The sequence below is a fragment of the Strongylocentrotus purpuratus genome, unplaced genomic scaffold (assembly GCF_000002235.5).
Source record: "Strongylocentrotus purpuratus isolate Spur 01 unplaced genomic scaffold, Spur_5.0 spur5_scaffold_1, whole genome shotgun sequence".
NCBI classification, from domain to species: domain Eukaryota; kingdom Metazoa; phylum Echinodermata; class Echinoidea; order Camarodonta; family Strongylocentrotidae; genus Strongylocentrotus; species Strongylocentrotus purpuratus.
In genome coordinates, this window is record NW_022145594.1 from 42,967,633 (window position 1) to 42,992,771 (window position 25,139).

Sequence of the window (25,139 nt, forward strand, 5' to 3'; positions counted from 1 at the left end):
ATTTTTTTTACCAGTGTTACTGTTAGTGGCCACTATAAGGCCCTTAGTGACTATAAAAAACATAAGCTCTTCCTGGCTTTTTTGGGGAATGGGTCAGTTTGCAAAATTAATGGAGAAACTAGCATTTTGTTGAAAATCATGTGATATCACGAACATATACATCACTTGTGAAAAAAAGTCATGGTTCAATTTTATTTGGGGGGCTGAAGCCCCCCCCCCCCCAAGCACCCCCATCAGTACGCCAGTGTAAGAAACCGTCCGAAGATTTTTATTTTTAAATTTCCATTTTCCCGTAATACCAGCAATTATATCAAAACATGGCTTTTTTGGTGTACGTTCCCCGTGCTTAACAGGATAAGCGACGAGGCGCAGAGCAGATGCGTTTCGTTCATCTGCTCCGTATGGTGGCCCTGAAGGGACATCGCGAATAGACTAAATCGTGAAAAATATGCGATAAAATTCACGATATCGTCAATTTTATCGCATATTTTTCACGAAGAAATTCACGAAATTGACGATATCGTGAACTTTATCGTGAACTTTTCACGATGAAATTGACGATATCGTGAATTTTATATAAAGTTCACGATATCGTCAATTTTATCGTGTACTCTATCGTGTACTCTCCTGACGGGCGCTTCGTAAACAAAACCAGCCCTAGCTGGGGGAGACAGAGAGAAGGAAAAAAGGGAAAGGGAAAGAGAAGATAAAAGGAAAGAAAGAATAATAAGAAGAAAAGAGGGAAACGGGGGGGGGGCGAAGGGCTCTTGCCTCCTCCTCACTCCCCCCCCCCCTCCCCGCCAAAAAATAAATAAGGAGAGAGAGAAGGGAAAGGCAAAGGGAAAGAAAATATAAAAGGAAAGAAAGAAGAGGAAGAAGGAAAGAGGGAAACGGGGGAAGGGCGAAAGGCTCTTACCCCCCCCCCGCCAAAAAAATAAATAAGAGAGAGAGAGAGAGAGAAGGGAAAGGGAAAGAAAGAAGAGGAATAAGAGGGAAACAGGGGAAGGGCGAACGGCTCTTGCCTCCTCCCCCCCCCCCGCCAAAAATAAATAAGAGAGAGAAGGGAAAGGGAAAGAAAATATAAAAGGAAAGAAAGAAGAGGAATAAGAAGGAAAGAGGGAAACGGGGGAAGGGCGAAGGGCTCTTGCCTCCTCCCTCCCCACCCCCGCCAAAAAAATAAATAAGAGATAGAGAGAGAAGGGAAAGGGAAAGGGAAAGAGAAGATAAAAGGAAAGAAAGAAGAGGAAGAAGAAGAAAAGAGGAAAACGGGGAAGGGCGAAGGACTCTTACCTAAATAAGAGAGAGAGAGAGAGAGAAGGGAAAGGGAAAGGGAAAGAGAATAAAAAAGGAAAGGAAGAAGAATAAGAAGAAAAGAGGGGCTCTTGCCTCCTCCCCCCCTCACGCGCCAACAAATAAATAGGAGAGAGAGAGAGAGATAGAGAAAAGGGAAAGGGAAAGGGAAAGAAAATATAAAAGGAAAGAAAGAAGAAGACGGAAAGAGGGAAACGGGGGAAGGGCGAAAGGCTCTTACCTCCCCCTCCCCCCTCCCGCCATAAAGGGAAAGAGAAGGGAGAGGGAAAGAAAATATAAAAGGAAAGAAAGAAGAGGAAAAAGAATAAGAAAAGAGGGAAACAGGGGCGAAGGGCTCTTGCCTCCTTTCTTTTCTTTCTTTCCTTTCTTTCCTATTCTCCCTCTTTTTCGTTTTTCTCTTTCTTTCTTCTCTTTCCCTTTCCTTCTCTCTCCCTCTCTTATTTATTTTTTGGCGGGGGGCGGGGGGACGAGGCAAAAGCCCTTTGCCCCCGTTTCCCTCTTTTCTTCTTCTTCCTCTTCTTTCTTTCCTTTTATCTTCTCTTTCCCTTTCCCTTTCCCTTCTCTCTCTCTCTCTGATTTATTTTTTGGCGGGGGGGGGGGGGGAAGAGTCCTTCGCCCTTCCCTCGTTTTCCTCTTTTCTTCTTCTTCCTCTTCTTTCTTTCCTTTTATCTTCTCTTTCCCTTTCCCTTTCCCTTCTCTCTCTCTCTCTGATTTATTTTTTGGCGGGGAGGGGGGGGGGGGGAGTGAGGAGGAGGCAAGAGCCCTTCGCCCCCCCCCCGTTTCCCTCTTTTCTTATTATTCTTTCTTTCCTTTTATCTTCTCTTTCCCTTTCCCTTTTTTCCTTCTCTCTGTCTCCCCCAGCTAGGGCTGGTTTTGTTTACGAAGCGCCCGTCAGGAGAGTACACGATAGAGTACACGATAGAGTTCACGATATTGTCAATTTCGTGAATTTCTTCGTGAAAAATATGCGATAAAATTGACGATATCGTGAATTTTATCGCATATTTTTCACGATTTAGTCTATTCGCGATGTCCCTTCAGGGCCACCATATCAGGGCCACCATACCTCCGCTCGCATCGCACCGTGAGCTACAACACGTGAAATTCCTTACCATTTCATGCATTACCTAATACGCTAAATCACAGCAACAGCCTAACTGAACCCACTTTTAATACCGTCTCGGCCTGAATTTTAAAGTTCAATGTTTTCTCTCTAAGATGATATACATTTGAAATAATTTCATTCGTGGGGAAAGGTTGCACTTTTTGCTTTAAAATGTTCAAAAAAAACCTTTCACGACACTTTCTCTATGGAGGTCAACGGATTCTCGCCCAAAATCCGTCAACTCTCCATACTTATCTTGGCTGTATAACTGATTCGATCGGCGAATTGCCCCATCTCGCATATCAAATTGAAGCAGAGGTTTCAAAGATTCCAGTAATGTATCATTCATTTTGATTGGATAAGAGGAAAAGGTTGCACTTTTGCATCCAATGATTTGCTGTCTCTCATGTATGCTCCTTTTTGCGCAAGAGCATGACATAATGCCACACTAGCGTGCGAACTTTTGCGTTGCATGTGATTTGAAACAGCACGTCTCCTCTCGGAATGTTCTTCAAACTTGTCCATTTTGTGTAGTTATTTCTTTCAATATGTGAGTTTTAACCTTAAATATAGAAAGAAGAAGACATGTAGACTGTAAATGGTGATACATCATGGATTTGTTGTGTAATTTGCCAGTGACCATGAAGAAACACAAAGGATTTTGTAAAATTGTTCGTCGTAAACCTCAGAACCTGAGAGAGGAATGTTCCATTTGATTGTGGGGTTAAATATATAATTAGTGAACTCCTTGATATTGAATTATCGATATGAATTCAATCTTTAACAGTTTTAAAGTCTTGTTATTGTTTTTGTGTCGTCTTAGAGTTTCATTAAAAGACATAAACATGCAAATGAAATCGTCCTTGTTTTATGTTCATGTTATGAACAAGACCCATTCTCCCTATTTTGTCATAATGGACGCACCCAGTGATCTGTGTTACGCGCCAGTGCACGCTGCGGGACTTGGTGCGAAGCTCTGTGCGGAGTTGACCGAGCCGGTGAGCAATCCATTTTATGAACGAATTCGCCCCAAAGTTTTCCATATGGTAAGTTTTCCTTATGATTCATGAACGGTCAGACAATTCACTTTTAATACGTAACGTATAGTGAAAGGGAATGGGCGATGATCCGTTCAGGAGGTAGAGGTGTTTGTGCTGGCAATGTTCACGCGAGCGAAAATGAGACAATCGGAGCAATATGATTTTCCTCTTCTTCCTTCTCCTCTTTTTCTTCTTCTCCTTCTTCTTTTTCTTCTTGTACTTAATATCATTTCTATCATCAGTTTAAAGTTATTATTATTATTATCTTTAATAAGTAGTTCTTTTAATTTTCCTATCTGTCTGTAAATATTACTATTTTAACTTATTAATTTTATACATGTCTGCATGTATAAGGGACCCCACTGGAAATAAGCTCTCGAGCTTTCGTGGCCGGGTTATCCTGTTCAAGCTGACTTATTTTTGATCTGTTATTATTGTATATTGCTGTATGTTGGAAGCTTTTCGAATAAAAATCAATCAATCAATCGACGTCCTGATCGAGTTTTCGGACCTGTTGGCCCGAATTCACAAAGCAAGGTTTGAGCTCAGACCAAGGTTTGAGCTCAAACCTCCTTTTGTTCCACCAAACCTCCTTTTGTTATTTACAAACCAGGTTTGTAAATAACAAAAGGAGGTTTGAGCTCAAACCTTGCTTTGTGAATTCGGGCCGTTGAGTCTGTGTGTCTGCGAGCGGTGAGTGCGCAGCGGCAGGATGCAGGCTCGGACAAACTCCGCGCAGGTGATTGCGGGTAACCCGAAGACGTGTCCGGACAATCACTTGAAACCGGGCGCGTCAGGACTAGCGGAATCCTCCACGTACGCGACCTTAACCCCCCCCCCCCCCCCACTAAAAAAAAAGGTCTAGCGACTCCCCTGGTTGCACCGTCATCTTCAGTATATTTTTCTACACATTAGAGGTCATTTCAAGTAGATGCCGAGAATGGGTCACACAACACCAAAAAAACTAACTATATAAAGGCACTTTGAGGGTTCACCCGGTGGCGTTGCGGTCTATTTGGCAGAATGCCTAACTCTATGACAGGCGCTAGCTAGCGCATAGCATGTGCGTGCGCGTCATACGTGCGCGCGCCATAGACGTATGTCAGCTTAGTGCAGCGCTCCATTGTTTACATTGTCTCTGCTTTTAGCGTGCGAGGCGCACTTCATTTGGCGAGGCATTTAAATTTTTGAAGTTGCTAGGGACGACGTGCGGAGGTTCCAGCTTTAGAGAAGCATGGATAAAAGAGAAATGATTGGCTAAGAGGTCAGAACAAACGATGAATATGCATGAGTAAGAGGTTCCCCAGGGGCCCCGGGAAATTCAAGGCCAGGCGAATGATAAAAATTAAGTAATCCCTTCGTACGTCGGACCTTCAGTTCACGTACGAGGGGAGAGTTACAAGAGTCATTTAAGTATGAAGGGGTGACCAAAGTTCGCGCACATTTTAGAACATATTACAAAATGTGATATTCGATCTATGATTTCTCACATTCTACACAACTTTATTTATTTCAATTATTACCAAATGGACGGCAAAGTTTTTTACTACAGATTGGTTCAACTAGAAAAATTTACCGTCGAAGGATTTCGGAGATATCGCGATCTAAAAATTCGATGTCCGATCGTGCGTGCGCGCTGCATCTAAAAAAGTCATAAAAACAATGAGACCTAACTTCACGCACGGTGGTTAACAGTTGATTTATCAAAAATGCGATCCATCAAAAATAAGGTAATATCATAATTTGCAAGACAAGATATCGTACAATCAGTTAGTACCACTCTTTACTTACAATTTTGAGGATTTCTGATCTCAAAATGAAGATTTCCAGACCCTTATCGGTAAGTTGATAATTTTTCGGAACGGACGCAAATAACTGCAAAATTTGCCGATCTTTTGTCAATATTTTCACAATTTCGCACCCAATTCTAAAGAAAATTTCGTTTCTGGGTAATTTTATGACCCTCTTTCAATTGGTGATATCAGATTTTCGAAATCTTACCGATTTTTTGAGAAAGCGAACTTTGGTCACGCGCGAACTTTGGTCACACAGCCATACATAAATTATCATTTCATTCATTCATTTCATTTCAAACCTCAGCTATATTCTTATTTGAGTTTTTCTGTACTATCTATTGGTGTATTAAGTTTTTTTAATACTCGAGTTAATAGTTTATAATCTTAGATTATAGCTTTCATTTTTTTTTCATCAGAATTTGCCGTCAAAGTAGGGTCACTTTTTTGTTTACGTACGTGTGCGTGTGGGGAAGATGAGTGGGTTGGACGCCCATAAGCTTGCTCTCAGCAAATTGTGTAGGTTTTGTGGGGGTAGGCTAATCAGCTCTGGATATTCTTATTTTGTTTGTGATTACCAACATTTGTGGGACAATTCTGATTTAATTTTTGTAATGATGATCATGTAATTCACCCCAAATCTTTCTGTCATAAATGCTATTGCAAGCTAAGTAATTCCAATAGGCGCAACAAAATCAATGACTGGAAACCGAAAAATGATTGGACGAAACACAAACGAACGGAGGAGGCCTGCACTACATGTAACCTAATGATACCAGCTAAGGGTGGGAGGCCCCCCAAAACCAAGTCAACTGGCAGACCCCCAAATCCAGCCATTTCAATGTCAGCCCATTTTTCAGCACTTTTTAACAATTGTCTTGCATATTCTATGTCCAAATTTATCTCGTCAGATCATTTCATGTTGTGTAAACTGTGTAATAATGTGTTGGTTAATCCATGTGTGGGTTCATGTGAGCATGTATTTTGTTTGAGTTGTGTACATAAGTCGATCCTTTGTCAGTGCAAGTCGTGTCAGTGTTCCATGTTGTACCTGTCAAACACCAATTCACTACACATCAGTCACACTAATACCACAGTTTCACCTCGACACAATACACTCCACAAACATCATATGCACAGTCTGCAATACAAACCTACCATACATCAACACTAAAGTACACACTTGTATACATGACACACATGATCACACATACGCAAAACACACACATGTCACACCAACAAATCTCTCCCGCATCGAAAAAGACTTGTTGGGTACGGCCATTTTTAAAGAGAAGTTGAAAGAATCTAACGATGGCACAGCAACTTTTCACACAAAGGGCAAGGTAAACATAAAATAATATATGTATTCATAAAATTAATATGATTCTAATTTTATTATAATGCATGATTCATACAAGATCTGCGTATTCACTAAATTAATATAAGCCTTCAGTGGAAAATCCCAAAATGAGGTCCTCGGAACTGGACAAAGTTTGCTTGTTTTACATGTACCAGGTATCTTGTTATATCAGTAGTCAATACAAAACAAAGCAAATTGATTTCATTTTGACCATAGAAATTAGCTTTTATATCAGGTATTTCTTTACATCAGATCTCTTTATATATGTATTAATTATCTACATTACATGTTCGAGGATAAAAATTTCTGAGCAATTATATTTTTTATAATAAAATGTGTTTCATAACTAACTTAAAATGGATTTTCACTTTATATTTTATTCATACGATCATGATAGGTTCTCAAGAAAAGTATATACAGTCTACTTCAATCATAACGAGCGCTGATACAACAAGATCTCATTAAAACGAGGCAGTTTTCCCAATTCCGAATTCAAACCTGCGCACATGTGTCTATGTGTTCAGAAAAACAAAATTTTGTTTATAAATTGGCTTGGTCCTGAAATCCTCCTAATAATTGAAGTGGACTGTAATTTTAAAAATGTGTACAATACAATATGTGTATGTTCAAATTTATTAAGTTGCAACACACATCCAAAATATCTCGATCAAGTAATAAATAGATTAAAAATCAAGCCTCCCTTTTGTTATGCATATGCCCTCTCCCCCCCCCCCTCCTTTGGCAGCCCAGAAAAAGAAAAATAAGAAATATATAGCAGTGGGTGTTCTTTCCTTATATGCAGGAATGTATTTAAAATATTCTGTAGCAACCACCACCCCCCCCCCACGCCTAATTTGGCCACACTGTTACTAAAATATGATATAATTTGACGGACAAGTATTCAACATCCCCCTTTTTCAGCCAAAATAAACTAATGGCATATCTGATCTGTCTTTTTTTAACAAGCCACTAGTAACAGTGCTTATGCACAAAGCCCAAGTTTCTTCAGATCAATGTGCTCCATCAACATTAAGACATCGCTCAGAGACGTTGCTGCAGGCTCGTGACTTAACGAGTGGAGGAGCAACATCAGCCCAACTAACCCATGAGGTAAAGTTCCGGAAACTAGCATCAGATCTGGACTCACTAATGACTGGCACATCCATTCGGATTCCAGATGGTGAAATGCTGGACTTGAAGGTTGGACTTGGTCTCAGCTGGACAAGACACAGAAAGCTGAAAAGGTAAATACAGACATCATGAACTAATAGCAGCCATTATGTTACATAACTTGAGGCTGAATTACATTATTGAAAAACACCATTAACCTATCTATTCATTCCAGATGGTTGAAAGAGCGGAAAGTCCTTTCGGAGGGAGAAAAGGCCAGTAGAGCTCAGCAAGCAGAAATAATTGGGGATAATCTGGTTGGCAAGTGGCTACCCTTTCAGTTCCACAATGATGACCTCCATTGCATCGAGTATTTGAGAGCCCCTATGGTAATTGTTTCCAGTCTTCAGCACAAAGTGCTACAGCTTCTAGAAGACTACGACAAGTATGTATACATTAACAATCTATTTCAGTCCAAATCACTATTTTATTTATGAAATAAATTCATTTCACAATGCTAGCACCGTATTTTAGCTTCATAATTTTAATGCTTGTCTTTCCGTACTGGCCTTTTAATTCAATTAATGACGACTCCTTATTTGCAGGCTGAATCTCCTAACCTGGAGCCATGGAATTCCTAACAACGAGATTTGGCTAAAACTTGGAGGCGATAAAGGCGGGAGTTCTTTTAAACTGGCTATTGAAGTGGCCAACTTAACCAACCCAAACAGTTTGAGGAACACAGTCATTGTTGCTGTGTTCAAAGCTGGGGACAACACCTTCAACCTCTCCCTTGCCCTTCAGGAGTTTTCACAGCAGGTGGATATGCTCATGGCAACCACGTGGAGGTATGAACATGAAGTGAAGAAATTTAATAATTTTTCCCAAGATATTTTATCTCTCCCTAATCTTTTCCCTATACAAAAACTGACTCATACTAGAACAACTATTTCTATAAAAAAAAATATTTGTCACAATCTTTCTCAATGAAAGTGTGTGATTATAATATAATACAAAATAAATACAAATTGTCTCATGATTTTTAATTTTCTCTTATTTTTCAGAGGAAAGACACTCCGCCTGTTTCTGTGTGGGGACTACGAGTTCCTGACAAAGGCATATGGACTGACAGGGCCAAATGGTATGAGTAAATTAATATGATTTGGTTGTAATAAAAATAACACATATCTTCCATATGTGTACATTGTCAATTGGACTAAACATACTCTCAATCTGTATATGTATGTTAGTTAACGATTCCCTACATATATATCAAGGCATTAATTGTATTTATAACTTACATCCTTAGGACGGCACTGCTGTCTATATTGTGAAATCGCCAAGGCTCAGATGGTGGTTCCTCAACATGTCCGGGGACCCAGTCCATCCAGAACTTTGTCAAGTCTGCAGAAGAACCTAGAGGAATTTAAGACAGACGAAGTGGCTAAGCTACACTTCAATGTAGTGAGGGAGCCCCTCTTCAGAATTCCTATAGATCAGGTAAGAAATTAAATTTCAATTAACAATATGCTGAACAAAACTCTTCATAATAAAGTCAACCTATAGCATTGTATACTCACAGCTGTGAGCTTTCTAAACTAAACTTATTAAAAGTAAACATGAATGTTATATTTTTTGAGTGTCCTAATCTGAATTGTTATGGGTCAATTTTACAGGTATGTCCCCCAGGGCTCCATATTAGTCTGGGCCTCTTCCTCAAGCATTTCATAAGCATGGAGAGACGGTGCCATGAACTGGATGTCAAGATTGCTGAGCAGCTGTCGCATGCAGCAACAATACCTGAAGTGAACCTGCAAGGACTTGCATGCCTCATCCAGCACCAATCTCTACAGAGAAAAATCACTGAAGCAGAATCCGAGGAGAAAGATTTTCTGGAACAGCTCTCCTGCTTCGTCACTCTTTATCCTGATGAGAGTCAGCCAGTGAAGCTGTTGCAAGAAGCTGCAGCAGAGAAGGAAAAGGAAAAGAAACAATTGGTAACTATTCTTCTGTCAACCATACGAAACCCCCCCCCCACATATTATTCTACCAACAATTCTACCAACAATACATTTTCTCCTTTTTTTTTTTACAGGAAAAAGAAATCAAAAAGCTACCAAAGGTCCCTCAAGGCAGTGGACCCGTTGCTGCATCACTAGACAGGGCCCTGCAGGGGATGCAAGTTAAGAGGCAGGCGTACCATGGCAAGTCCTTTGTCGGGAACCATGTCCACAAATGCTTGAAGGTATATTTTCACTTTTTACTCTCAATTACAATCATGTACGAAAATGCTAACCTTAAATTGAAGAATTAAATTAAATAACACACTTCAAATGAAGTCAAAGTTACAATTGAAGTGCCAGTATATTTTTTCTCCATTTCAGGCTTATACGTTTGTTAAAATCTATTTCTATCCCAAACAGGAGGAGAACATTGCCATTATTACAACAGCAATCGTGGAAACAACAACCAAACTCTGCCCGTCCCTTAAAGAGGAAGCAGAAGAAGTTGCTGCATCCTACAGGACTCTGCTGAATCTTTATGGCAGGTGCCACAGGGCCTTTAATTTGAAGCATTTCATGACTGACGAAGACATCTCCCAACTTGGTGAGTTTCTATACATGTTTTTGCTACTTTAATTTTTGCCTCAATAAATATGCCTACTGCAAAAACACACTGTCACAGAACTTATCTTTATTTGTGGCAGACTTGATTCAAACCTTCATGCTACAATGTTGTTGGCCAACCTGTCATATGTGTTCCACTTGAGTTTGTAGATCCTTTTAGAAAAAAAAAGAAAAAAAAGATAAAGTCATTCACGGGCACTTTGAACTCAGAACGTATAGGCATAACATAAAATTATAATTACTTTAAAAAAATGAAATAAAATGATATATCAACAATTCTTAGACTATCTGCTATAATTGCCTTCTAAAATTATCATTTCAGACCATGACATCAAGGCATACCTCATCTTTTTCCGGGAGAAATGGCCAACTGAAACAAACCCCCCTAAACTTCATTTGACTGAAGACCATATAATACCATGGCTAAGGAGATGGAGAGCACCATTTGGGTTGATGGGAGAGCAGGGAATTGAGAGTCTACACTCTCATCTCAATACAATTGAATCCGATCTTAGAGGATTTAATAATTCCCTAGACATACTCCTTCATACTGTCAAAACTCACTGGGTCCACAGCAACCCTCGTTGTTATGGGAAAGAAGAGAACAAGAGTTAGTTCTTCTGGTATATGATAACACACTTGTTCATGGCCGCATATGTGACCGCATTGTATGTTTTTTCTGATTTAGTTACACATTCCGAATTAAGCTGAATTGCGTAAGGCCGAGATTAGGCTTCCAAATGATTCTTGTACAACAGTACAACAGTACAACGAGGGTTGCTATGGACCCAGTGAGTTTTGAGTGTGCATCCAGGTTCCGTGCAATAAGTGCATACGAGATATTTGACAGAAATATAAACACGATATCAACTTTGTTCATGATGCATAGACGTAGACCTTGGATATAGACCTAAGCTATTTCACCTATTTTAGCATGATCTTGAATAAAAGTTATTGAATGTAGATTTTGGGGAATATCATTTAGTTTAGCAACAACTTTTTACACCCATTCTAGACTGCGTGCAAACGGACACTAAAAATGGTTCATGTGTAGTTTTTTAAAGAACGAATACACAAACACGTCGCAGGCTTCATACGTACGCACCCACTTGGCTTGGTCCAATCCTGCCACTATGTGATACAGGTTGCCCTTGTTGGTCCATTTCAGTCTGAATACACTGCAAGATAAGGGGTATCAGTAAAAGTTAATTCATGTACATGAAAAATGCTATTGTGAATAGATAGGATCAAAGCTAAAGGTCTGCCTGAACTTTTTGCACATGCATGGCTTTGCTTGCGCTTCCAAGCAAGTACATACGGTATATGCATTATCAACGTAAACAATTTTAAGAAGTATATATGTATATGTAAAAATCACAAAAGGTAGGCACATCTTTTTTTAGCCAGCTACAGCTATTTACAGGCAGTTTTCTTGGCAGAATTTTAAATATTTTGCCTACTGTGAATTGAGTGCACTGACCTTGGCACATCATGCACATGCAGTTAAGGCGGCTCGGTGTAAAAATGTCAGAGGTAAAAATGTCAGAGGAAAAAATGTCAGAGGAAAAAATGTCAGAGGAAAAAATGTCAGAGGTAAAAATGTCAGAGGTAAAAATGTCAGAGGTAAAAATGTCAGAGGAAAAAATGTCAGAGGTAAAAATGTCAGAGGTAAAAATGTCAGAGGTAAAAATGTCAGAGGAAAAAATGTCAGAGGTGAAAATGTCAGAGGTAAAAATGTCAGAGGTATAAATGTTAGAGGTATAAAATAAAAACAAAATCATGTGGCAAGTTTGTTATGGTTACACCCGGGCCATATATTAGGCTTATCGAAAAAGAACAGCGAGGGATATTCTGCAGTCGTTATTTCACCGCTACTTTATTTTCTACTTTCCCAGTTAAAATTTATTTACCTTTCGGTCCCAAATTGTGACTTTTATTTGCCCGATTATTGCCGAAGGAAGACGAGGGGGGGGGGGGGGGGGGGGTATTCTTCTTCTGGGGCACGGTGACCCGGCTGCTCTCCCCTTCCTCTTATATTATGCTTTGCTATATATCCTTCTGAACAGTGGTCAATGCCTAGGCAGAGCAGGCAGACTAATGGGACATGGTTTCTGTTCCGAGTTTCGCGCCTTGCAAGCAATCATCAGGCAATTATTGATAGCATTCTTAAAAGTACATGATTATCTTATACAACCTTGGTACAAATACCCCTAAAATAAGACTTAACTAATAAAATACAATTAGAATTACTCATGAGTAATTCTTATTATATTTTATTCAGGTATTGTATTAGTTAAGTCTTATTTTGAGTGTATTTGTACCAAGGTTGCAGAGGAATCATGTACTTTGAAGAATGCTATATGTTGTCTGATGATCGCTTGCAAGGCGTGAAACTCGGAGTAGCAACCATGCATGTCCCATTAGCAGCGCTCAAAATACACGGGGGCGATTGCAAAATTTAAAATCGCCCCCGTGGAATTATAAAATAAAGATTATCTTTTCTGTTACAACTTTAACACAATATTGAGTTTCAATTTTCAAACCTTAAACCAATGAAATGGAACTTAGATTAGCGTGCAAGATTTCTCGTTCTATATGAGTATTTATTAACGATTCAGCTCGCAGTGCAGTGCTGCAGTCAGCAGTGGTTATAAGCCTACTGCGCCGTTAGTAACGGTACGTGTTCACGCTGCCGCCCCATATCTGCTGGAGCTGGAGGCGATCGCGCAAGGGCAGAAACATGGTCATGGAGAAGTTTTTCGTCGTGAAAAGCGTATACCCGCTGAAATCTGGTGATTTCAAATGACCAGCAAATAGTGAACCTCGACCAGTAAACCAAAATTAGGGACTTTTAGATTTGCACGACGAGAACGTGGACTGCAACGTGTGACCTCCTTTTAAGGCACTGCCAGTGCTTAAAAGGACGTCACATGATTGTGACTGCCAGTGCCTTAAAAGGACGTAACACGTCCACGCAAATCTAAAAGTCCCTATTGGGAAGAAGAGGAAGACCAAGATGTTGTTGAATGATATGGTAACATGGGCAGATCTACAGGGGGGGGGGGTTAGGGGGTTTAACATTTTTGAGCAGACTCAGGCGACCGGTGAATATTAAAGCGGTGGGGGGGGGGGATGCTGGAGAGGAGGACCACTAATTTTTTTATTTTTTTTTAACTCTCACTTTCACCTATCCCAGATAACCCTAAGTTTTGTGTTGCTGCTTTATATGTAGATGATAATGCATGATTACTATAAATAGAGAGAGAGAGAGAGAGAACCACCATCATTATGCAATGGTTCAGGGTTTGTGTAATGTACGTTTGAAACCATTTCTTAGCGTCTCAACCCTAAAAAAATAGCGAAACTATTTTTGAGGAAAAGCATTATACTGAACTGAATAAAGAATAATAACTTTAATAAAGAATAATAACTACTAATACTGATACGGGCTAAATACAATGTGGTATCGGCACAGTAAGATCGGGTATTTGTATAGAGGTATTCCAAAATGACATTCTGATAATCAACATTTTGTTCTGTTATCATAATATACGCATAATACAACTGATCTTTGTGATTTCTTAACGTGACATAGTTTCTTCTCCCCCTGCAAACAAAAAAGAAAACAAGGTTATTTAATAAAAGGATCATGGGACAAAACGATCATTGTGATTCAAATTGATGCAAGGATTTTTTTTTTAATATTAAGCAATGCTTTTCACCAGAATCTTCTTTGTAAAAACGACTTTTAAAAATCTCAGCCATGCAATTCTGCCACTGTGTTGTAAGATCACTTTCACATTAGGAGAAGTGTATTTCTTCAATGAGTATTTTAAATTGAATGGAACGTCTCAACTCAGTAAGCATGGCTGAGATTTGTAAAAGTTGTTTTTACAAAGAAGATTCTGGTGAATAGCAGTGCTTATTCAAACAAATATTTGAATCACAATCATTATTTGTCGCTTAATCCCTTTTAATGATCTGTTTTCTTGCTCGTTCCAGTTCAGTTCAGTTCATTTTATTCAAAACCACACAAAGCATGATATAATCTGTTACATAATAAAGAGACTGGTAATAGTACATCAATCAACATATTCTAACTTGATTACATAATAAACTGAATGGTCAACAAAGTACATACATTTACAGTAAAAAGAATGTTACGTATGATTATACAATGGATGAAAATACTAAGCTACAGAATATAGAACATACAAATACTCTCTCACACACACACGCACACACCCACACACACACACACTGACAAGTAGGTCCTTAGTGGTCAAAAAACATTTCAGAATAAGAAAATACTAAGATGCAAATAAAAACTATGTCAGTCTTTCAAGTAGGTACGTTTTAGATAACCTTCTAAACCTAGAAAGAGTTGTACTATTTTTTATATCATCAGGCAGACTGTTCCATTCTTTAATGCAAGGGGAGAAGAAGATATGTCATAGTGTGGTACGGTATGTCACTGAAACAGCCCCCGTACGACTTTTGTGCCAAAATTGATTATCAAAGTGGGGGGGGGGGGGCTAAAGTATTTACGATCAGGTAGAGGGTAGCGAGCGTAAATTGGTGTGGGGGGCTCAGGGGGTGGAGCCCCGGAAGCTCAGGGGTTTTAGGCATTTAATTACGGTCAGAGAAGCACAAATATTTTGATGCCGCATTTACGTCACTGGCAGGTCAGGGGGAGGGGGTTGTTAAGTTAAATTTACGTTATTATCCTACTTTTTTTACCGGTTTGGGAGGCTAGGGGGGCGGGCCGTTAGAATCGGCCCGTGGATCCGCGCCTGTACAAAAAAGCACCAAAAACAGAATCGCTCAGTAAAGAAAGAATGTAAAGGTTGCTCAGAATAATGAGGAGGAAGTAATGTGCAGAACGAGAAGAAAGTCAGTAACAGCTATGTACATGTAGCTTGTAAATTTGTAAGAGGCAAAATGCTGATTATAATGAAATAGCAAAGAATTAAGGAGTATCATAGGTACCAATTCAATGGAAATTTGTATAAAAAAGAGCCCCCGTCAGTACTAAAAGAGCCCCCGTGAGAAGGCTCACGGGGGCTCTTTTTGGGGGAAGAGCCCCCGTGGACAAAAAATTAATTTGAGCCCTGCCCATTAGTCTGCCTTATTCAATATTTATATACTGGTATATTATGCTTTTGTAAAAGCAAATGGTACTAGTACACTGAGCAAACTTCTGGGGAAAAAGATTTATAAAATCGAGAAGTTTGGCCATGTTTTATAGGCTGAGTTGTCGCTCCATGGTGTAATTATTAAATAAAAATAAAAGTCAGTACAGCCCCCGAAATAGGATCAGATATCTATGAACCCCCCCCCCCCGCCCCCCACTTCTCCTTCACTTTTGAAGATTGTTGGACATTTTAACTGCGTGGCAATGACTACTATTATATGTAATTTCCAATAAATGCATATTTCCGACAATTCCACTTTCTTGTGGGCTTGGTATTTTGATACTCTGAAACAAAGCAGAAAGCCATGTTATTAATGCTAACCCATCACATTCCCGAAGTGCGCGCGTTCCAATAAAATATTGTCGATTACTATTGCGGTATAAAATAGTCTGGGAGAAAATCAATAAGCAGCTTTGTTACTCCGATAAAAAGCAGAAAGCCGACCATGTTACATCAATTAAAGAGAAGGTTGAGTTCTGGGGAAAGGTGAACAATAATTTGTGAGCGTTTGTTATCATTCTTGTTATGCAAGTGTGGAAGAACATCAAAGAAAAAAGTTATTCCCTGAAAATCTATTTCAAATGACTTCATATCCCAGGTATGACAAGTAACGGCTTTAAAATGAGGCCTGATTTGATTTATATGCCATATGTTTGTGTAGTCCCATATCAATATCGTTCTGTGTACAGTGCTTGTGACTTTACCAAGACTGGGCCAAAGTTTTTATCATTTTGATAAAATTTTTCGTGTTTTCGTGATTCCTCGTGATTATATGTAATTATTTGTACTAAATGCACTACTCACTTTAACACTTGACTTTTGTCGAGAACTTTCATTTCTTCGTTTGGACTTTGTTCGTCTCTGGGACGTTACACGGGCTAGGTTGTAGGCTGCCACCGGCCAAACCGGTCCGTTTCACAAACATTAACACATCAACCAATTCAAAATATCAAAAAATGTTAGACATTCATACATAATATAATTATATGCAAGCCTGATCACAAAAAAAAAAAATTCAAAATCTATTTTCCACATTGTATTATCCTCAGGACATGTACGAAATACACAAACAGCCATTTATACAATTTACATTATTGAAGAAAGGAATATAATAGACAAGCCCATGCAGTAGCTCTACGTCTCGACATTCTGTGTGATAAAAGTGCTGAGATATTAAAACGGCACTCATTTTTTTTTGCTTGTACATTTTTACCTCTGATATTTTTACCTCTGACATTTTTACCTCTGACATTTTTACCTCTAACATTTTTTCCTCTGACATTTTTACCTCTGACATTTTTACCTCTGACATTTTTACCTCTAACATTTTTTCCTCTGACATTTTTACCTCTGACATTTTTTCCTCTGACATTTTTACCTCTGACATTTTTACCTCTGACATTTTTACCTCTAACATTTTTACCTCTGACATTTTTTCCTCTGACATTTTTACCTGGCACCGTTAAGGCTACCTGTTGTAAAGGTATATAGTAACCACTACTGACTGTAGGCCTACAATTGAATTATTAATGACTTAATAGCAACAACAAGCTGTTGAGAGAGCCTATTTCATTAGCTCATTATTCTCCTCTGGTTTAAAGCTTTATGACTTACTTCGTTCTATTCTTGTTCCCGTGGTCTGTCGGCCCACTGTCAGGTCCAGGCTTTGGCGAAGAACTAGTCTACTCCCAACTGGTTAGCATTGCGGTGACAACTCAGACAAGTTTGTAGACACTAATCAATCATATTATCCTTGTGCAATAAAACAGGAAGTAAAAAATTTAGACCTTATGGTCTGAAACATCACATCTGCTTTTTAAAATATATGTACTCAGAGAACAGACAATGAACAATATGTATACAGGACGTTCTCAATGGAATAAAGAACTGAAGACTGAACAATAAACCATGTAGTGTCTGCTTTTCTTTGAGAAATTTTCAACATATGAATTTATAACATATAGACTAGCTGTATAGATGTGGGTATGGACTATGGAAGGAGAAAGACAAAGAAGAGATATTGAGACGCGAGGGGGGGGGGAGCAGTTTTTTTTCCTGAGGCTGAGCCCCCATTTGTCATCAAATTTAATGGTGCTTTTTTTTTACTTCTTTTTTTTTTTTTTTTTTTTTGGTGAATGTTATTAATTGGGATCTAATCATAATGAAATTTCAGAATGATAAAAAGGAATGAACTGCCTAATAATAGTATGAATATTCTAATAATAGTCATACTATTATTAGGCAGTTCATTCCTTTTTATCAATCTAAAATTGCATTATGATTAGATCAATTAATATAATCATCATTCACCAAAAAAAAGGAAAAAAAAGAAAAAGAAGTAAAAAAAAAAAAAAGCACCATTAAATTTGAAGTTCATTTGTTTAAATGTTGATGTAGATCTAGATCCTACTACAGAAGATCTAGACCGAATTTTCCGTCTCTTTCGTTCGTTAGCCTCTTATTGGGGTAGGGTCGGCCGGCTCTCTCTTTAGAGACGGAAACCGTCTATACACATTCCCTTGATAACGCCACGGCCATTTCAGGTCGTAGCGTTTTGCCCCCAAAATCCCCCAAAATGTCATTTTACCTCGTGCATATCCAAATGTAAATTAGGCCTAGGCTATAATACATCGGTTCCACTTACTAACTTGATTGAAATAATCCGTTTAATGGTCCCTTTTTAGGAATTTATGGGTCAAAATCAAAATCCGTTTTGAAAATCTTTTTCAACAAGGATTTCGATTTTGACCCATAAATTCCTAAAAAGGGACTATTAAACTGATTATTTCAATCAAGTTAGTAAGTGGAACCGATGTATTATAGCCTAGGCCTAATTTACATTTGGATATGCACGAGGTAAAATGTCATTTTGGGGGATTTTGGGGGCAAAACGCTACGACCTGAAATGGCCGTGGCGTTATCAAGGGAATGTGTATAGACGGTTTCCGTCTCTAAAGAGAGAGCCGGCCGACCCTACCCCAATAAGAGGCTAACGAACGAAAGAGACGGAAAATTTGGTCTACAGAAGATCTAGATCTAGCACTGTAGTACAGACAATGGTTTTGACAACAATTACAATTGAATTTAAACATGGTGACTGATATCAATTCTTTTATATTTTTATCAATACAGTTCTAAAGGCAGCATCAAACTATTCAGATACATTAAGACTAATATTAACAACATAACCGTGACATTTTGCTTTAAAAAAATAATCACATGAATGAATTAAAGAGATTTCAACGCGCGAAATTCGTACACTACCTGTACGGACGACTAAAAGTTGTGCGTGGGACTACACGCATGTTATTGATGCAGTGGAGGCCAAACGGTGCACAAGCCAATTTCGCCCCTACGTACATGGCGGCACATTGAGCACCGCGCCGCTCAAACATGGATTATGCGGCTCTAGACTGTCGCATCCAGGCCCCCCAAGCTCCGCCATTTTGTCCGGATCCATTAGAAGCCAAAATAAGCTACCTTGCATAATTCATGAGCCTTATGAATTATGCATTCTGTAGGATGCTCCCCACGAAAAGTGTACTGGAATGATGTTCACTACATGGTAAAAGACAATGCGCGTATCAGCGTAATAAGAGAGGTCAAATAATCTACTGTACGGAATTACGGGTAATTTATTCATCACGCTGCGCGCTAGCAACGCAAGTGATTCAGCGAATCAGTGTGGACTATTCTGATGCGATCACCGTTAGGTGAAATACGCGCTCGAACTTGTATTATCGATCACCAGTATAACAGCTGGTGTACCCAGGATGCATCGGGAAGTGGACCTTAAAGTTCCACTCGTTGTTGTGTTTTTTTTTTTTAAAGGTTTTAATGGCGTGTATAATTCATTTCTGAATATTTACGCCCAACTAAGTAGCCTTTGAAAACATTATTACACCTCTACTTATTATTATTCCAGCATAAATTTTTCTGAAAATCTCTTTATTGTCCAAAAAATAATAATAACCATCCAGTTTCACAGATCTCAGGCTTGCTAAGCTCCACCCCTCATACCCAGGATGCATCGCGATATGGGGGAGTGGCCTTAACTTCATTGAATAAGAAATACTGTGTCGATCTATTCCCTTTTTATTCTATCAATAACTGGGTCTGTTTTTGTTTATTAAATCAAACATGCTATAAGCCATAAAACAACACATTCTCTGGCTATGATTTTACATTTTTAATATGCTGATGTATAAAGTTTCCTTATTTTAGACAAACAAATTATGTGACACAGTGGATGTTTTTTCCCCACCCACTCTCATCGTAGTACCTTCATGATTCCCTTTCTCTCTCTTTCTCTATCTTTCGTAAATTATCTTCTGCAACTGAAGGTTTGTTGTCTTGACTAAATAACCTGTTGCAGTTCTTTTCCGTCTCACTTTTAGTCGTACTTGTTATTACCACTCATTTACATGCACTCGTTATCAACTATGATCAACCATTCCATATTCACTCCATTACTGTCCACATTTCAATTGGATTCTCTTCACTTTTCCTTTTTGCAACCTTTGCAGGAGCTTTGAACATTTTTAATTTAGAGACCAGAGAGACCGGAAAGTATGTTAATTATTTTATTCAATTTTGTTAACTTGGAAAGTGAAACATTGTTTGATTTCAACATCTTGACATAATTTTGTTGTAAGACAATGGAATTTAACACTGGAAATTTCGAATTTGAAAAAAAAAAAAAAAGACCCAGAAGTGTTTCCAGGGTTTTAGTTAGGAGGCCCATGTCCTTTCTAATTTTATTTTTAAGAATAGTTTTCTCTTTTGTATTAATTTTACATTGGTATACCGTTAATTTCTCTGGGAAAACTACCCCCTTCCCTTAAAAATCAATACTGCCATTACTTCTAGCAACAGTAATTCTATAATTCAAAAGTTTTCATTTTCTAAATCCTTCTAATATAAACATATAACAAACATAATATTGTTTACACTTTTGCAACCTGTTACATGGTCCATGTAGAAACAACAAGAGGATAGCAAGCCCCCCCCCCATGTTTTCTTTAGCTAGGAAGTATAAAAACATGATTCTATTAAAATTAGCAGTTTGGATACGAAAGGCATGGATGATTAGCAGTTTTCATATTTAGTGCATTTAGAGGGTTGTCTTTCAAACCTTCTTACATACAATACTTGAAGCAGCAATAATATAATAATCTAAAAAACTTCTAATACAGAAGTCCATAGAGGTAAATGAATTTAAACATGTATAACTACAATTAAAATATCATTGATTAATTCAATCTTTGATTTAGACTGATCTTTATCACTCAATTTTCAAGGAAATTTCTTTCTGCCCAGTCCTCAGTTTCATCCTATAAGATGGTAGTTGACATTGTTAAAATGTTAATGTTTATTCACTGATGATTAGTTTATCTTTAATTATTTGAATGTTGACAAGGTGATAAATTCATTAGTTTTGTATGTGGTATTCTACAAACATATAATACAAGTAACAAATAAATAGTATGTAAATGTTCAAGTTTAAACCCATCTCTACTGTCCTCTTTCATTATATGAGGGTGGCATCTTTAAGAGGTAGTCCCATGTAGATGTCTTCTGCATTCATCAATAAAGTTGTAGCCTAGTTTTCAGAAGAAAGGGCTGTAATGATAACCCAAGTCTGTTGAATGGAAAAATAAAATAAGATACAGTGTATAAGAAAATCAACAACGATTAATAAATAATAACATACACCCTGATACCTGCCCTGACAAAAAAGAGGAAGGACTAAAATTCACTTGGAGTTCTAGTGGGCAAACCTAAACTATTTTTCCTACAAGACTAGTTACTGCTCATGTTAGATTATTTCTAATGATTCCATTAAGACGATAGGCCTGCTAGAGCTTGGATCAGACAAGGTATGAAATAAGTAATACATGTACAATGTACTTGTAATGTAAACTTGTGCTCATAATTGAATAATACTCAGTTAAGTATGGGACATAAAATGACCAAACAACTTGGACCAGAGAATGTACTGGAAAAATTGCAACTGCAACATACATTATGTAGACTTTTATTTCATCTATATTGACATTTTATTTTTAATCTAAATCACAATTGTGATATTCAGTCAAGTATTCTTTTACAAGTCAACGGACAATGAAAAATATATTTGTCAGATCTATAACTTTCTGCATGATATGTGTTCCAAAATAGTTTATTTGGGGTACCTACATGTATATTAGCACACTTGCTTGTATGAAGTGTAGTAGGCCCGCATTTCTAGATATGATCCGTCAATATCTGTTCTTTGTTCCTCTCCTGAGTTTGTAAACCAGCATGCCTTCATCGTCCACTGTAGAGAAGCATCATCCTACATGAGAGAAAACAATGTAGGTACTTCAATTTAAAAGCGATAATAATGGATATACATCAACCATAATACATCCTATTAACAGACTTTCTTTAATTTTATTTTGTGTTCATCGTCATCTTAATTGCTCAAGAAGTGAAAGGACCACTTACAAAAAAAAGTGATGAGGGGTTCTGTGTATACCCTACATGTATGATCATGTAGTGCTTTGAATGTGCATTAGATATGGTTCTTTTACACAGGACCTCCTGTAAATAAGGACAAATTTCCTTTGTAAACAAAGAAAGGAAAGATATCAATATTTGTGTGCTAAGTGCAGAACTAGAATAAAATATACCTCCACAATATACGCTGTCAACAAAAACTTAGTTCCATTTCCTTTTTAGTGAATTAATAGGTGGTCATTTAATATTTGTGTGCTAAGTAGCCTGAACATTTTACCTGCATGGGACTTTCTGCTTCATCTTGCAAATATAAGACATGTTTTAATGTCCACTCATCAGTTAACTCCTTCCAGATCTTCATCAGTTTCATTCTGTTGGAACAAAAATTTAAAAAAAATCGATATGACAATCAAGGCGTCCCTTTCTCCATAACAAAACAAAATAGATCTAGCATATTAACTATTTTTCATGTCATGGTTGGCCTTAATTTTAATATGGTGTGGAAATCAACATTCCAATTTAATGGACCACAGTACAAATTAAAATTAAATGGAAGATTAAACTTGTGCTTCAAAAAGTGCTTTATATGGCCTATACATATAAAGTAGTCTTAAGTAAAATTGGTTTATTAAGACAAGAAGAATTGGACTAGGTCTACATAAGTAAACATAATTGTGGACTAGTAGGGGTCTTCTCTTACACAAACAAATAGATTTATCAACATGAACTGCACAATTTGGAGAAGAAAAAAAATCTCTAATATATTAAAAGAATTAATAGGGGTCAGGCGCGTATGCAGGGGGGGGGGTTGGGGTTAACCCCCCCCCCTTGAGCTTTTTTTATGTTTTTTCTGGAACCCCCCCCCCCTTTTTTTTTTAGTGTTGATTTTTTTTTTTTTAATAAAAAAAAAAAAAAAAAAAAATCCTAATGGATGACCTAAAAAAGATGACTCCCCCCCCCCCCGCTTATTCAGCGGCTGGCTGAGTTGTTGCAAAGTTTTTGGCCCGATTTCAAAATGTTAAAACCCCCCCCCCCCCCCCCCCCTTGAAAAAATCCTGCGTACGCCACTGATAGCTAGGGTCTAGATCTAGGCTCTAGACAACTTGACAAGCACGCTGGACCCACACAAAATCTAAATATTAAATAAACAAATCCTAGTGTTGATGTTTTTTAAATAGGTCTAGGTCTAGATCTAGTCTATATTTTATTAATAAGTTTCAGGTTTACATCTAAATGAATAGGATTTGGAGTTGTTTGATTATCAATGGTCACAGATAATTTTGGTCTAAATAAAGTTGACACGCACCGCGTAGAGTCTATGCAATTACTGAGCGAACGGATGGCACCGATATTGATAAGTAAAGCCACAAGTCCACATCTAACTTTGTTAGACCTAGACTCTACTAAAGATTTTAACAAGAATTAATCCACTTGGATTATCAAAAATATCATGCTTCGTAGAATTACTTTAAGGTATAACGTTAAATCTAGATTTAAATTAAATCGGTGATTGGTGAATTATAGATTCATGATGACGATCAAATCTCAAATAAAACTTGATTAGAAAGTTTGATCTTGATGCAAATGAGCACCGAAATTCCCCGGGGTGGGCCTGCCGGAACCCCTCGGGGCCTAACTGGAGTACTAGGGTGAAATGACAGCAAGCCGCAGTCAAACTACTTCATGACGATGAAAATCAAAGTGCAATTTCAAGAGCAATATTTTACTAGTCTTTTCCCCAAAAATCTGTTGAGAACTGTCTCCAAATGTAACGAAATTACCGTACATCACGAAGACTATTGCAGCTTTTTCAAAATTGATGACTAAATTCACTTAATCTACTCATATTTCAATCAATTACTCACCCATTCTCAATGAACTAACTCTTCTCAGTTTGTGCGAGTGTAGTAGCGTCGTGCATAAATCTGCATAATTAAAGTGACGCAATGAGGTCAAATATATTATCCGGTTTCTTAAACGATACTATCGATAAAATACATATTCATGAGGCTCATATCCAATCAAAAAGCCGCCTCGGTAGCTTATTTTGTCTTCAAATGATCCAAAAGAGGCGGAGCCTAATCCCATTCGTCTGCATGGTTTCCGCGCGTGCTGCTTTCCGTCTAGTAATTATATTTAAACGTCTTTGGTCGCATCACATGTTGATTAAAAAAGTTTTTATTGAAAGTACAATATTTTTATCTGATTTTCTTCAGCTACGAGTCCCGTTTTATCAGATACGCAAAATGTCATATTGGTTGACTGACAATACAGTCAGCTACACTTCATCAAACTACACCTGACAGAAAAGGCAGAAAAAAAGTAAAAACTTACCTCAAATTCCGCATTTTGGGGGTTGAGTCACGATGACAGAAAAAATGAAAGTAGAAGGTAGCCTCTAATCGGGCACATCTACAAGGAGGTCAATGAATATGCATATCAGTGACGTCGTGTCAATTCATGAATATTGATGTTCTTGACTGCGCGCGTAAGATTGTACGTACGTACGTACAGAATTGGGGTCATGTACAAAGAAGGTAATACGTGCAACACAGTGGTTCAGCCAGATCAGGGCAAAATCTAACCATTATATACAGTTGTATTGTCCGTGATTATGAGGTAGAAGTGTTTGAGTGTTAAGTAAATTTATTTAGTGTGGATTTTGATACATTTTTGATACAGTTTATACAAAATTGGCGATTCTTTTGATCGTTTTTTAACTCCAAAAAACACGTGACCAACTCGGTCGTCGGCTAAACCACCTCCCTGTAGATGTGCCCGCCTACCTCTACATGTGCCCGATCGAGATAGGGATCGAGTTAGTGTAATAAAATAGTATTCTATATTCAATATCCGAGAGATAACGGATGTAACATTAAAGCTCTCTTATATATGAGTTTACAACTATCAATTCAACATCTTTGCATTGATTTTCTATAACGTGTTTAACGTTGTCAATACATCACCTCCCTGTAGATGTGCCCGCCTATATACCGCTAGTGCCCGAGATAGGGGATATGTAGTAAGGCATACAACTTAGTGTTGTATATTGAATTTCCGACATGTCATGAATATAATAAAGCTTCCTAAGATACAA

The 25,139-nt window shown here is 38.0% G+C and overlaps 1 protein-coding gene and 2 long non-coding RNA genes across 7 annotated transcripts; 1 reads left to right on the top strand and 2 right to left on the bottom strand.

The window, feature by feature from the left end:
• Nucleotides 1–6,609: 6,609 nt before the first annotated feature.
• Nucleotides 6,610–24,433, bottom strand: LOC115918434. Of its 4 annotated transcripts, XR_004062768.1 has the most exons (7): nt 24,377–24,433; nt 17,156–17,293; nt 11,452–11,524; nt 10,440–10,499; nt 9,520–9,681; nt 9,021–9,135; nt 6,610–7,845 (listed from the first exon to the last, which is right to left on the bottom strand). It is a non-coding gene; the product is annotated as an uncharacterized LOC115918434 (long non-coding RNA). The 4 variants fall into 4 exon arrangements; XR_004062770.1 differs by lacking the exon at nt 24,377–24,433 and having other exon boundaries at nt 9,021–9,208; nt 17,156–17,652; XR_004062767.1 differs by lacking the exon at nt 24,377–24,433 and having other exon boundaries at nt 17,156–17,642.
• LOC584235 lies at nt 7,575–11,143 on the top strand. 2 transcript variants are annotated; one of them, XM_030978268.1, is made up of 9 exons: nt 7,575–7,853; nt 7,955–8,164; nt 8,325–8,567; nt 8,784–8,860; nt 9,029–9,219; nt 9,396–9,716; nt 9,815–9,964; nt 10,143–10,326; nt 10,669–11,143. In XM_030978268.1, the coding sequence occupies exons 1-9, from the start codon at nt 7,594–7,596 to the stop codon at nt 10,959–10,961; spliced, it is 1,929 nt and encodes a 642-aa protein (XP_030834128.1). In that variant the 5' UTR covers nt 7,575–7,593; the 3' UTR covers nt 10,962–11,143. The 2 variants fall into 2 exon arrangements, with proteins under 2 accessions (XP_030834128.1, XP_030834129.1); XM_030978269.1 differs by lacking the exon at nt 7,955–8,164 and having other exon boundaries at nt 10,669–11,141.
• Nucleotides 21,134–22,368, bottom strand: LOC115921140. Its single transcript, XR_004062771.1, has 3 exons — nt 22,320–22,368; nt 21,740–21,878; nt 21,134–21,182 (listed from the first exon to the last, which is right to left on the bottom strand). It is a non-coding gene; the product is annotated as an uncharacterized LOC115921140 (long non-coding RNA).
• Nucleotides 24,434–25,139: the final 706 nt, after the last annotated feature.